The sequence below is a fragment of the Ceratotherium simum genome, chromosome 2 (assembly GCF_057802395.1).
Source record: "Ceratotherium simum simum isolate JZ-2026a chromosome 2, ASM5780239v1, whole genome shotgun sequence".
NCBI lineage: Eukaryota > Metazoa > Chordata > Mammalia > Perissodactyla > Rhinocerotidae > Ceratotherium > Ceratotherium simum.
In genome coordinates this window covers 72,181,905-72,196,638 of record NC_141901.1, presented here as the reverse complement: position 1 = coordinate 72,196,638, position 14,734 = coordinate 72,181,905, and the positions used below count along the sequence as shown (strand labels likewise).

Here is a 14,734-nt window from a genome sequence, read left to right as displayed (position 1 = left end):
TTCATTTGACTTCATAAATATCTCATCTGTTAGTCTCATCAGAAATGAAGGTATTGGACCGGCCCCGTGGCTTAGCGGTTAAGTGCACGCGCTCCGCTGCTGGCGGCCCAGGTTCGGATCCCGGGCACGCACCAACACACCGCTTGTCCGGCCATGCTGGTGCCGCGTCCCACATGCAGCAGCTGGAAGGATGTGCAGCTATGACATGCAACTATCTACTGGGGCTTTGGGGGAAAAATAAATAAATAATAAAAAAAAAATATTAGAAATGAAGGTATTGCCTGTCTCAGCCTGGCTCTTGAGGATATATGGCACAAAGGATACTTCTTTGTTACTGATGAGCCCAGCCCTAGGGAGTGCCTGAACCTCGAGACACTAACGTATTCAGGCCTAGACCAGAGGCAGGAGTGAATATTCCTTGTCCATGTCTCCTTCCCTCTAGGCTGCTCCCTGGTTTCCACTTGGCCTTCCAAGGTCAGGGGTTTCTCCAAAGCAGAGGAAACTTCTAGGCTGTTGTACTGTAGGAAACATTAGGAGAAACAAAGCAGTTTTGATCCTCCTTTATTGTTTCCAGTAAAAGCTCCCTACTGTTCTGTGTTTGAGTATTCCATTTTGTATTTAAATCGAGTTATAGCCCTTCATTGTGGAGAAGGGAGTGGAGATCAAGAGAGAAAATATCTAAAGCAACACTAGAGTGCATCCAAGGAAGAAGAATAAACAAGATCCAAAGTATGACATATTTATATTCATCCTTTTCTGGAAAAAGATTTTCAAGAGACTCAGGAGAATAGCTGGAGATGTAGTGGTTCTAGGTCATGAATTACCTTGCATATCAGTGCTACGTTTGGGTCTTTTATTTTGTACACAACAAGTATCTTCAAACAAGACCATAACAAAATCAGATTTTATATTAGGAAGAGATCGCTGCTTACTATATAGAGGATCGATTAAGGTGAAGATGCTCTGATGTAGTGGGACCAAGTAAGGAAGCTGAGTGCTATAGTCTAGGAAAGAAATTATGAGGAGCAAAACTAAGGTAGTAAGCATAGAAAGGAAGTGGATAAATTAGAAGGATATTTTTGTGGCAGAATTGATAGGTTCTGTTAGAATGAATGTCTTACCAGGACATTATCCAATAGTTGGATTGAAAATAAGAGGCAGTGGTCATTTTGGACATGTTTGAGGTGCTGCAGAATATCTAATTGGAAATATACAACTAGAAATAGGTTTCTGGAACTAACACGGTATAACAGGAGCTATAATTTAGGAATTACCGTTATTTAGAAACTACTTGAAGCTGGGAGAATGAATGAAAACACCCAGGAAAATGCACAGAGCAGGAAGAGAAAGGTCAAGGACAAAATGCTGGGAAACAAAACTTCCTCAGTAAGAGTAGACAAAATTAATAGGGTAAAAGAAGAGGTAATCAAAAGTAAGGGAAAAAGGAAAAATGGTATAATAGAAATCCAGGAAGATAGGTTTTTAGAAGGAAATCATCATCAAGAGTATCACATACTACAAAGCATTAAATAAAGTAGGCTGAAGAATGAGGAGAGAGGATTAAAATTGGCAATGTGAGATTTTTTGCTTTTGCAAAAGCTTTTTTAGTGGCCATTGTGATTGGGGCAGAACCCAGATTGTTATAAATTGAGAAGTAATGGGATATGAATGCAAACCAGTTTGTTGGTGAAGAGAATGGAAAGATAGCTGTGGCTTTAACTGGAAGATAGATTTTTTTTTTGGCAAAGACCTGGGAGAAATTGTTTTGTTTGTTTTTGAGGGTTTTTTTTTTTTCTTTTTTGCCTCAGGAAGATTAGCCCTGAGCTAACGGCTGTGCCAGTCTTCCTCTGTTTTGTGTGTGGGTCACCCCCACAACATGGCTGATGAATGGTGTACATCCGCGCCTGGGATCCGAACCTGCAAACTCGGGCCGCCAAAGCAGAGCACGCCGAACTTAACCACTGTGCCGTGGGGCCGGCCCCTGTTTTTGAGTTTTCGAATCAGAGAATTTGAACGTTGTTTGAAGATCGATCAGAAAGAACCAGAGCAGGGAAAAGTTGCTGTTTTCATTATACTAAGTTCATAGAAGAATGGTAGGAATAGCCTTGAAGAAGAATAAAGACTGAAAAACAATTGAAAGAATGTAGTCAAGATGGTCTTTTGTTCCTATTTTAAGAAAACATCCTATCTATGAAAAGTCAGCCTTTAAATACCTAAGTCTTCAGTTGGGATCAGTTTAGTGTATGACTTCAATTCTGGTTATATGTGATGGCGAGTAACATAATATGGTGTAAAGGGAAAGTCTGGATGATGCTGGAGTGGCTATTCCACTGTATTTACCAAAATTTTCAGAACCAAAGTGGTTTGCATTTGCCAACTGTAGGTGGCACTATGCCCAAGGGAAACTGCAAATGTATATGAGCTATAAAGTGTATATAGAATTTTACTTTTCTGGAGTTTAATCTCAATGGAAATAAATTTTTGGTTAAACCTTTAAACAATGAAAGTAAAAAATCTTTTTACTGATATTTTCTTATTGAAAATACATAGTTTGACAACATGTTCATAAGTACATAAAAGATTTAAGAAATTGAATTTTTTTTTTTTTTTGGTGAGGAAGATCAGCCCTGAGCTAACATCCATGCCAATCCTCCTGTTTTGGCTGAGGAAGACTGGCCCTGGGCTAACATCCGTGCCCATCTTCCTCTTCTTTATATGGGACGCCGCCACAGCATGGCTTGATGAGTGGTGCATCAGTGTGCGCCCAGGATCCAAACCCTGGCTGCCAGCAGTGGAGCACACGCACTTAACTGCTATGCCATGGGGCCGGCCCAAGAAATTGAATTTTTAAGTGTTACCAGTTTTCTTCAGAACCCCTGCCATCATCTCCACATGAACTGGAAGATGTCTAATTTTTTTCCTTGAAATAAGTTGAAGTTTTTAGTCACAAAAGATTATTAATCTTACCCTTTCCCCAGCTCATAAAAATCTTCACTCAATTGTATTAAGAATTTTTTAAAACAAATCTTTATGCTGTCATATCAATCTGAATTAACATGGTAAATGAAAAGGTAAATCAGAGCTTGCCATCTAGTAGGAAAAATAAACAATGGGTATATAAAGTACAAATAATGTGCCCTAAAGGAAGCAAAAATGAAATTTAAGGCGGTGAGGAAGGCAGAATTACCTGATCTCTTTGGCAGGTGTGTGTGTTACAGAATAAGTATCATTTGAGCTGGATATTGGAGGAAAAATAAGACTTATTTATGTATATCTAGGATTGAAAGACATTCTAGATGGAGGAAACAACATGAATGAAGGTATTTATGCAACCAGTAATTCAATGTGATTAAAACTTAGGTTGGATAAACAGGAATACCGGGAAGTAAATTTGGAAAGGTAGATGAGGTTCATATCCTAAAGAACCTTGATATCTGGAGACTTTGGACTTAGTAAGGGTATAGTCAGTGGAGAGCCAATGAAGGTTTTTTAGCAAAGCGTGTGCTTCAAGGTAATTAATCTGCCAATATTATTTAGGTCAGTTGGAGGAATGGGGCATAGACATCAGAGAAGGAGATGACCAGTTGGACTGTTGCAGTAGTAGAAAAAAAATGAAGTAAAGTGATGGAAAGAAAGAAGGGGAGAAAGTTGAAAGAAATGACAAGGGTAGAATAAGGAGGTCTGCAAAAGATGAATATATGCTAGGTTTTAATAACAAAGGAATATAACATTGGCTCAGAGAATACTGGCTGGATACTGGTCCAGGTTGGCAGACCTAGAATATAGATAAAGAACAGATGTCTGAGGAAAGATGAGTTTTGTAGTATTTTGAGGTGCCAGAGGGTCATCCACATAAAAATGCTTTACAGAGAATTGGGCCCTTGACACACTTCTAGGCTTCTGTGACACTATTCTTTTGGCCATCCCATCTCTTTGAACATTTTTTACGGATATCTCTTTATTTGCCTACCTTTAAATGTTTATAATACTCTGAATTACATGCTTAATCCTCTTATCTTTTTACTTCAGGGCTTCCTAGCCATATTCCAAAGCACAGGTTTACTAAGCTAGTAATCCCCTCAGCTCTCATAGCAGTAGGCTTGGAACAGCCATCCCATTTATCCAGGTGTGCCACACACTGATCATTCTCTGCTTATAGAAGGCAGTGATCTATATGTTCCTCCTGGGTGATCTCCTTGGTGTCTATGACTTCTAGTCTCATTTTTACAACTCAAGCATCCAGGCCCCCGGCGTGTTTATACAACTCTACTGAACATCTTAAACATCACATAGGCATGTCAAACACAGCATGTCAAAACTGAATTTCCCTTTTTTAAACCCTACATTTTAATCTTCCCTCTTTAATTCTTGATGATGACACTGTCATCACTTACCAACTTAGAGTCTGCAAACTGAGAGTCATTTAGAATTTACTTCTCTTGGCATATATACTCTTTCTACTTCTTAAATAATATCTGGCCCTAAGCAGAGAAGAGAGACAGTTCTGTACTTAATAGCTTTTCTCCCTATTTTTCCATTCCTTGTTGAACTGAGAAAACATAGGTGCATTGGTCCATGTAGTGACATGGAAATTGAAGCTTTGTTTTTTCATTCATGCATCCTTTGACAGTGTTTTGTCTCACCCTTTTATGCTCACTCCTATCCCTTAATGTTCCTCTCTTCTTCAAGCCTCAACTTCAACTAGTGTGATTCAGCCAGAGAATCAGTCAAGGGATTGATGGGTGGTCAAGCCTAATATAAGTTCCTACAATATGTAAGTGGAGAGGATTTTGTGAGCTACAGTCAGTTAACAAAGATAGAAGCTCAGTTTTTATTTGTCCCTCTGTCCTTTTGCCACTAGTTGGGACCTATAGACAAGAACCAGAGAGAATTGAAACAGAAATGACCCAGATAGGTTTCATGCATCAGGATCTCTTGGTCGCAAATGACAGAAAACTCAGCTCAAGCTGGCTTAAGCAATGAGGAATTTTGTTAGCATATATAACCAGTAGTCCAAAGGTCCGTCGTTTAGGCATGGTTTGACCAAGGCTCAAGCTCTATTTCTGTAATTATCTTCACCCCTAGTAAATGAAATATTTGTATGAAAGCTTAACAGTTAACAGGATAGCATAGTTTGTTCTCTTCACTTCAGGGTCAGACCAACCTTTTGCATTTCTTACTCCTATCCCCTCACTATTATAGGTGTCTGGTGTCTTAGTTCTTTCAGTCTTTGTGTTTGTTCTCAATTTGGCCACCAGGAAGCATCATTCCCTGCAAGCCCTACGTGGGCTTAGGCCTGCTTTTTCCTAAATGACTTACTGGTGTGGGGGTAGGATTACTATGATTGGTTTGGCCTAATGAAGACTCACCTCTGGAGCTGAGGTCAGTCTACACACTGGACGACTGCTATAGCACAGGGACAGGTAAAATAGATTTTGGTGGGTAAGCCACATGTCACCTATACTTTATGCTGACAGAAAGAGAAAGAAGGGAGGAAGGCAGGAAGGAAAATTTCAAGTGAAAAATATAACAGTTCCCCAACTAAGAATACTCCAAAGTTAAGAAGCATCAAAATACTAGTCATTTTGTTTTCTGACGTAGAGGGGAAAAAAGTCGAATTCTGGACAAGTAAGATGAAATATCTTGATTATACTATTCTAAAAATCTGTGCATCTAGGTGATTCTGAACAACGCTCGAATGGCCTAACTGTGATGCATCAGTCTGGTGATAATGACACAGTGGTGTTAGAATGTGAATGTCAAGTTCCTGTGCAGAAGGTAAGGTAATGTTATTTTTTTCTCACAAACCTTGAAGGGATTTAAAATTGAATATGGAAATGGCACAAGAGGTATTTTAAGCCCTAACTTGAATGAAATTTTGGATCTCTAAGCCTAATTTTGCCTACTTATTTAAAAAAAAAAAAAAAGTTACCTGTGAGCCCCCACCATCAGTTCCCATGCTTGTGTTTAATTGTGAATTCTGTAATGCTGGTCTTTGCCAGCTCTCCTGATTTTAAAGCTTGGGAACTGAGCTTTAATCTGAGCTTAAATCTCCCCACAATTTAAGAGGGGATTTCCTAATGGAGTCTTTTGTGCAATTAATCTCAAACTACGCTCTTATCATTCTTTCAACAAATATTCTAGATGTTTGGGATACATTAGATACATCAGGTACTATTCTAGGCATTTGTCTCTAATTCTCAGAAACTGACTATGAAAGAGATATTTACATGTTGTCTTTTCTTTTCTTCCCTTCTTTCTTTCCTTTTTTTCCCCTTGCAAGTACTTCCGAGGACAGATCTTACTGTTGGGGCAATAATTACTGCACAGATAAGCAGCAAAACATCAAGTATATGTTATACCATTGAAGTTTGCCCTAAAAGTAAAAGTGACGTAGTCTACTCTCTGTTTATTCCCAATGCCTAGCACCTAGTGGGAACTGAAATGCTGAAATGGAAGCTTAAGGAGGAATGGGATTGTGTGGCTTGTTCTCTTCGCGGCAAACTGTTCCCATTCTTGACATTATTTCCCACTCTTGCTCTCTCACTATCGGCAGTGTTACCACTTATTGAAAAAAGAGGCTAAGAATTTTGGTGTCAGAAGAGATCTTTGAGAATTAGTCTTTAAGAATAAACTGCAGGGCCGGCCCCGTGGCTTAGCGGTTAAGTGCACACGCTCCACTGCTGGCGGCCCGGGTTCGATCCCGGGCGCGCACCGACGCATCGCTTCTCTGGCCATGCTGAGGCCGCGTCCCACATACAGCAACTAGAAGGATGTGCAACTACGACATACAACTATCTACTGGGGCTTTGGGGGGAAAATAAATAAATAAATAAAATCTTAAAAAAAAAAGAATAAACTGCAGCTAGATGGTTATCTTGCCCAAATAAGAGCTGGGATTAAAACAAAACTAACTCTCAACCTCTGGTTTTTTTACTCAGAAGCCCTAGCTTTGCCATTCTTCTCTTACTTCTGCCTCAGGAAAAGGTATCTGTCTTGCCAAGACAGACTCATCTATCTCTGCTCTTAATTTTTTTCTTTCAACAGATTTATAATGGAGCTCTCCTGCCACCTGTATAGTCTCTATTAGTCCTTTTTTTTTTTAATAGTAATTCTTTTTTTTTTTTGTGGCAACATTGGTTTATACCATAAATTTCAGGTGTACATCATTGTATTTCAATTTCTGTATAGATTACATCCTGTTCACCACCCAAAGACTAATTACAGTCCATCACCACACGCATGTGCCTAATCATCCCCTTGGCCCCTGTTCACTCCCCCCTTCCCCTCTGGTAACCACCAATGCAATCTTTGTCTCTGTGTGATTGTTGTTGTTTTTATCTTCTCCTTATGAGTGAGATCATGCGATATTTGACTTTCTCCCTCTGACTTATGTCGCTTAGCATAATACCCTCGATGTTCATCCATGTCACAAATGACTGGATTTCATCATTTCTTATGGCTGAATAGTATTCTATTGTGTATATATACCACATCTTTATCCATTTATCCCTTGATGGGCACGTAGGTTGCCTCCAAATCTTGGGTATGGTGAATAATGCTGCAGTGAACATAGGGGTGCATGTATCTTTACTCATTCGTGTTTCACGTTCCTTGGATAAATATCCAGCAGTGAAATAGCTGGATCTTATGGTAGTTCTATCCTTGATTTTTTGAGGAATCTCCATACTGTTTTCCATAGTGGCTGCACCAGTTTGCACTCCCACCAGCAGTGTATGAGAGTTCCCTTCTCTCCACATCCTCTCCAACACTTGTTGTTTCCTGTCTTGTTAATTATAGCCATTCTGACGGGAGTGAGGTGATATCTCATTGTAGTTTTGATTTGCATTTCCCTGATGGTTAATGATGTTGAACATCTTTTCATGTGCCTCTTGGCCATCTGTATATCTTCTTTGGAGAAATGTCTGTTCAGATCTTCTGCCCATTTTTTAAATTGGGTTGTGAATTTTTTTGTTGTTGAGATGTATGAGTTCTTTATATATTTTGGAGATTAAGCCCTTATCAGATATATGGTTTGCAAATATCTTCTGCCAATTCTTAGGTTGTCTTTTAATTTTGTTGATGGTTTCCTTTGCTGTGCAGAAGCTTTTTAGTTTGATGTAGTCCCATTTGTTTATTTTGTCTATTGTTTCCCTTGCTTGGTCAGACATGGTGCTTGAAAATATGTTGCTAAGACTGATATTGAAGAGCGTATTGCCTATGTTTTCTTCTAGAAGTTTCATGGTTTCAGGTCTTACATTCAAGTCTTTAATCCATTTTGAGTTAATTTTTGTTTATGGTGTAAGATAATGGTCTAGTTTCATTCTTTTGCATGTGGCTGTCCAGTTTTCCCAGCACCATTTATTGAAGAGACTTTCCTTTCTCCATTGTATGTTCTTGGCTCCTTGTTGAAAATTAGCTGTCCATAGATGTGTGGGTCATTAGTCTTTTCATCTTATTTTATTTTCCCACCAGCTGTTTATATCTTAAACCAGGGTTTCCCAACTATACCACTGTTGACATTTTGGACTGCATAAATCTTTGTTGGATGTAGGCCTGTGCATTGTAGGATGCTTAACAGGAACCCTAACCTCTACGCACTAGATGCCAGTAGCACCCTTTCCCCCAACCCCATGTGACAACCAAAAATGTCCACTGACATTGTAAAATGTCTTCCCTGGGCAGCAGGAATCACCCTCAGTTGAGAACCAATGCCTTAATTTTACCTAGCATCTAGCCACTCCCCTATCCCTGGAATTACCCTACCAGAGGAACCAGCGACCTCTAAAATTGCTATATCCTTCCCAAAGTCTTGATAGGGTAAGAAACCAGGGTCTTCTACTACCTCTCTCTCTGTGACTGAACATCCACTCTGGTGATTTCAGTTATAGTCTCTATGCAGATGACTCAAATATATACTTCTAGACGAGACCTCCTGTAAGTTTTAATCATTTTTGATGACTTCTCAGTCCCCTATAGCCAAGGAGTTGCTAAATCCTTTGGGTTTTACTTCCACCTCATAAATCAGGCCTTATTGCCTTTAATCTGAGCTCTTTATATCACAGTCATAACTGATCTGACTAACTTGAGACCCTCTTTGTTATAATCCATTCCCTTTTTAACATTCTTACATTGCTCCTCTTGCTGTATTGTTCTGATGATATTACTCATCTGTATGAAACCTTCAGTGGTTTCCAACTTTGACTCCAGAATGAGGATTAAACTCCTTTACATTATGACCCCAATCTAGCTTTTCAGTCTTAACTATGTGCCTTGTAATTTGTTGAAACTGAGCTACTCATTTCTTCCCAGATATACCTACTAATACCTTTATATTCTCTCTTCAATGAGGAATGCTTTCCATCCTTATTTCTGCCTGTCAAAAGTCTTCTTGTTCTTCTCTGTGACACCTGAAAAATGTCCTGCGCTCCAAACCCACATAGAAGCTTTCCTGTTTTGGCGTCTGCCAAAATTTTGTTGCAATTAAATAGATATTTCAGACACAAAGCCAGAGACTTTACCTCTTATTAATCAATTGTATATTTGCTTTATTTTCCCTATATATGATATTTAAATCATAAATATCTTAATTACAGTGATTGGTTATTTATTTTTGTATTCTTTGTAGATTGTCATACCCTTAATGTATATATATATTTTACATTAAATTGAAATAATTGGCAAGCATACTATTTTAATTTGGTCTTAGATGAATAATTGAGTTTAGCTTATCTGTTATCATATTTTCATATTTTTTCTAACTTTAGTAACCTTTAACTTAAGTTTAGTAAAATTACATGAAGGCCTTTGGAATCTTAATTTGATCTATTACTATATCAAAAAATATTATTTCCTTCCAAAATTTGGTTAACATCTGTAGATGTAGACTGAATCAAATATTTGTTTTAGGATATAAAGATCAAGAATGCAGAATCTTGGAAAAGTTTAGGCAAACCAGTCAAAACATCAGGTGTACTGAAATCTTCAGATGAGCTATTCAACCAATTTAGAAAAGCAGCAATAGAAAAGGAAGTAAAAGCTCGAACACAAGAACTAATACGGAGGCATCTGGAACAGAATGCAAAGGAGCCAAAAGTATTTCAAGAAAATCATAGGTCTGTAATTTACTGGATTAAAGGAGGCCTTGGGAGATGTATTTTAAATATATTAAATTTCTTTTTTGTCAAGTGGCTGTGATGCAGCTATTCAGTAGAATACAGAGCAAATTATAATTGCAAAAAGACTAAGTTTTTATTGATATTTTTTATTGATAAGCAGTAGTGTCTACTTTGAAGAGTCTAGAAATAAGCAAGTGATTAAACTATTAAAGATACTAATATTACTAAATTATGAAGACATTATTATTTTCCAGAAATGTCTTAATATTGTTTCCATTCTATGTGTAAGAAGATAGTGGTATACCTTGGTCATAGTTTTCCAAAACCTTCTCTTTGTTGATATAGATTTCCCTGTGTAAATTTTGATAAAAAATAAAGCTTAAAAATAATGTCATAACATATGAAAAGGAGCATCTAGAATGTCACTTTTATATTTGTTATTTAATAACATATCTTTGTAATAAAAACTTTTAAGAAACTTGAAACCTACTTTGAGCTATATTGTTTCTTTAAGGGACCTTGGCTTCACCCTAGAATCCTTTTCAAATAAAATGCAAAACAAATACCTTGGAGAAGAGCAGAAAGAACATCAGCAGTCATTGGAAGCTCAAGATAAATGCAAACTCTCGCTTCCTGAAGAGCGTAATTTAGCAAGGGAGAAAGAGCAAGAGCGGAGGAGGAGAGAAGCAGTAAGTGAATTTCAGTTCACTAAATCTAACAAAGGAAAGATTTAACAGAGCAGTGTCTTTTATACATTCAAAGATGTATTTGGGGTGGTTTTTTTTAGTGATAGTGGAGTTACCTCTTTAGTGAGGATTAAGTTCTAAAATCAAAGCCTAAAATAAAATTTTCATAGTCAAAGACACAAGCATAGTGTAATAATAAGAGTATTGACCCTGGAGCTACTAGACTATGTGGGTTCAAATCCTGATTCTGCCATTTACTAGATTTTTGGGCCTGGGTAGTTTATTTAACCTCTCTGTGCCTCAATTTCCTTATCGGTAAAGTGGGAATAATAATGCATCTTGTGAAGATGAAATGAATTTACATGTATTAAGCACATAGGTAAAGTGATTTATCACTTACTGTTATTACTTTTGAAAAATCCATAAACCACCTATGAATTCTGGCCAAAAGATATGCTATCTCTCCCTCTGTTTTCAGCGATTGCTTTCTTCATGTTTCTTGTGCTTTCTTGAGCTTATTGGAGATGTGTGTTTATAGTTTTCATCAAGCTTGGAAAAATTTTGGCCATTATTTCTTCATATTTTTTCTGTTTCCTCCTTTTCTCTTTTCAGTGACTCCAATTACTCATGTATTAGGCCACTTGAAGTTGTCCCACAGCTTACTGATGCTCTTTTTTTTTTTTTTTTTAATTTTATTTTATTTATTTTTTCCCCCAAAGCCCCAGTAGATAGTTGTATGTCATAGCTGCACATCCTTCTAGTTGCTGTATGTGGGACGCGGCCTCAGCATGGCCGGAGAAGCGGTGCCTCGGTGCACGCCCGGGATCCGAACCCGGGCCGCCAGCAGTGGAGCTCATGCACTTAACCGCTAAGCCACGGGGCGGGCCCTCACTGATGCTCTTTTAATTTTTAAAATCTTTTTTCCCCTCTGTGTTTCATTTTGAATAAGTTCATCAGTCTTTTCTGCAATGTCTAATCTGCTGTTAATTCCATCCAGTGTATTTTTCATCTCAGACATTGTAGTTGCCATCTCTAGAAGTTCAATTTGGGTCTATTTTATATTTTTTGTATCTCTATAAAACTTTTAAACAGATGGAATACAGTTATCATAACTGTTTAAATGGGTTTCTCTACTAATTCTGACATTATGTCAGTTCCAGGTTGGTTCCAATTGATTGACTAGTCTCCTCTTTATGGATAATGTTTTTCTGCTTCTTTCCTTACCTGGTAATCATTGATACCAGATATTGTGAATTTTACCTTGTTGGGTGCTGGATATTTTTGTAATCCTGGGAAAGACATGAGGATTCATAAGACATACAGGAACTTTAGTTTGAGAAGGAAAAAACCATTGGCTTTAGTTAAATTATTGATTATAATACAAATGAATTTCCTAGGAAACAATGTACAAAACTTTTGTCAGCTTCTTGTTTTATAACACTAAGGTAGAAACAAATTACATTAAGCAGTGTTGTAACATATGGTGGAGTTTACTTTAGAGCAGTGTGATCTTATAGAACTTTCTACAGTGATAGAAATGTTCTTTATGCAATCAAATATAATTGAGCGCTCAAAATGTAGCTACTGCGACTAAGGAACTAAATTTTATTTAATTTTAATTAAATAGCAAATTTTTAAATATTATCTGTTTTTTATAGTTTTTAGGAACTAATTTCATTAGTACTTTACTAGAAATCTTTCTCCAGTGACCTAGGAATTTTTCTTGTTGGTACTCACAAGGGCCTGACTTCAGTCACCCGTAAGTGATTTCTCAGCAACCTACTTGCCACCTAACAACCCAGCTAGGTAACCTGATATAATTTCTAGTATCCTCAGCACTTTTCTGGAACTTGACTAGACCTGGAACTCACTGAAATGTGACTAATAATGCCATGTTTAGCAGTTTGATAACTAACAACTTGACCTTGGATCTACCTGCTATCATTCTTGACAACCTAACTCTTATGTTGCTGCTACTTGACAAATCCATATGCTGAAAAGCTGCAATAACTTGACACCTACCAGAGCTCCCAAGAGTTCTCATGCCAGTTCCCTTGACCAAGTTTTTGGTCTTAAATCTGAATCGTTGAAGTGTATATTAGGACCACTGAGAAAGGAATATCCAGGTTATGGTGTCAGCTGCAGAGAGCATTAGTTAATATTTAAATCATGGTATCTAAGTTTAATTGGTGTAGAGAATAACCAGTTCCATATCAGTAGTTATTCCACAAGTGCCAATTTCAGTCAATATGGAAGAGAATCTAAAATAAATAAAGTACCTTTAAATAAAAACAAGTTTCATTACATATTCTTGGAGTTTTGCAGTATGTCTGGATACTTACAGGAGTATCGCATGATATTTAGACTAGGTTAAAGTATCCAACTATCATATTGGAGAGTTAAAATAGAACTTTGAGGAACTGTCTGGGATACACATTTGGCGTCCTAAGAGCTGGCATTAGGAAAGTAGTCTGGGTTAAGATTTAAGAATATATCCTTTTGTCTCTAAGGCATATTTAAATAAATTTTTGTAGTTTGTAGGAGTCACAAATACCTTTTTAATATCCTTCTTGTAGATAAGTCATAATTCCAAATCTTCTCCCACATAGCCAGTGAGAACACTGATTCCCATCCAGGAAGTCAAACAACTGTTGCAAATTGGCACTTTTACCTACCACCTTGAGCTGTTACTGTTTACTGATAAAAAACATTTTTTGACTTTCATAGTTGGGGTGTCATTTCAGATGCTAAAGAATACCTAACCTGTATCACAAGGGCATTTAGGGAAGGCTTCAGAATATAGTAAACATTTGTTTCCTTTGTCTTAATTAGCCTTTTCTTGACTTTGGCTTATTTTTAATGGTTTATTTAGCATTTAATAAACAACATTGTGCCAAGTGTTATACATGCAGTCTGTTTTAATCTTCATATATATTTACATATAAAACTTGGTTAAATAATTTGCCTTAGGTTACACAGTTAGTAAGTGGCAGAATCAGGGGAAGCCCATAGCTTTAACATTACATATTATAGTTCTCTCAAATAGGTAAGATATTGGTTCATAGAAAAATTAATTTTATGTGTCTAGCACTTTGTTGGTTACAGAGATAGATGAAACAATGTAATCTCAGTTTGTTCTTATTAATACCTACTCTGTCAACACTGAGAGTTTTCTCTGTTACTTGGAGAGAAAGGTTAAACTTAGTGTTCTTGTAGGTTTTAATTTTTATTTATCACAGAACAATATTTTAACAAAAATCAGATAATATTTGAACAGAAATAAAAACTTACATACAAACTCATCATGTTAAATAAATTGCATCCATTTTGTATGATCTGTTCCAAATGTTGCATAATCATTTTTATATAGATGTAATGAAGGCATAAATTTAAGTAACATTTAAATTTTCCCTTCTTTTCTACAGATGGCTGGTACCATTGATATGACTCTGCAAAGCGACATTATGACAATGTTTGAAAATAACTTTGATTAAAACCCAGTTTTTTAATTAACCATCAACTTAAAATGATAATATAAAAGATTAAAATGCATATAGTAAAATGATTGCTTTCAGACATCAATCTTATATTGTATTTTGACTGCTCTAAAATGATTAAACAATTTTCACTTACATTTTTTAATAGCTATATTTTCATTTTTTTAATGACATAATTTACAGCAAATTTTATAATTTTGGATCCCTAAAAATTTAATAAGTTCCCAGATGTTATTCATTTTATAAATAATTGTCTGCTATGTATTATAGGCCCTGTTTAAACAATGAAAATCCAAAAGAGTCTTCTTGTTTAAAAATGAAGAATATATAAAAATGTATCAAAAACATAGTTCCCATTGAGTTTTTAACTTTTAAAACAAATATTTGTCTGCCTTCAAAAATATTTAGAACTTCTAACAAATAATACTTCGTT

General features: G+C 36.6%; 1 protein-coding gene across 1 annotated transcript in view; it reads left to right on the top strand.

The window, feature by feature from the left end:
• Positions 1-14,438, top strand: part of BRDT (bromodomain testis associated) — a 46,183-nt gene extending 31,745 nt beyond the window's left edge. Inside the window, 4 exon segments of the mRNA XM_014780157.2 lie at positions 5,678-5,778; positions 9,910-10,115; positions 10,633-10,807; positions 14,230-14,438. Coding sequence (XP_014635643.2) covers positions 5,678-5,778; positions 9,910-10,115; positions 10,633-10,807; positions 14,230-14,313 — 566 coding nt within the window. The 3' untranslated portion in view covers positions 14,314-14,438.
• Positions 14,439-14,734: the final 296 nt, after the last annotated feature.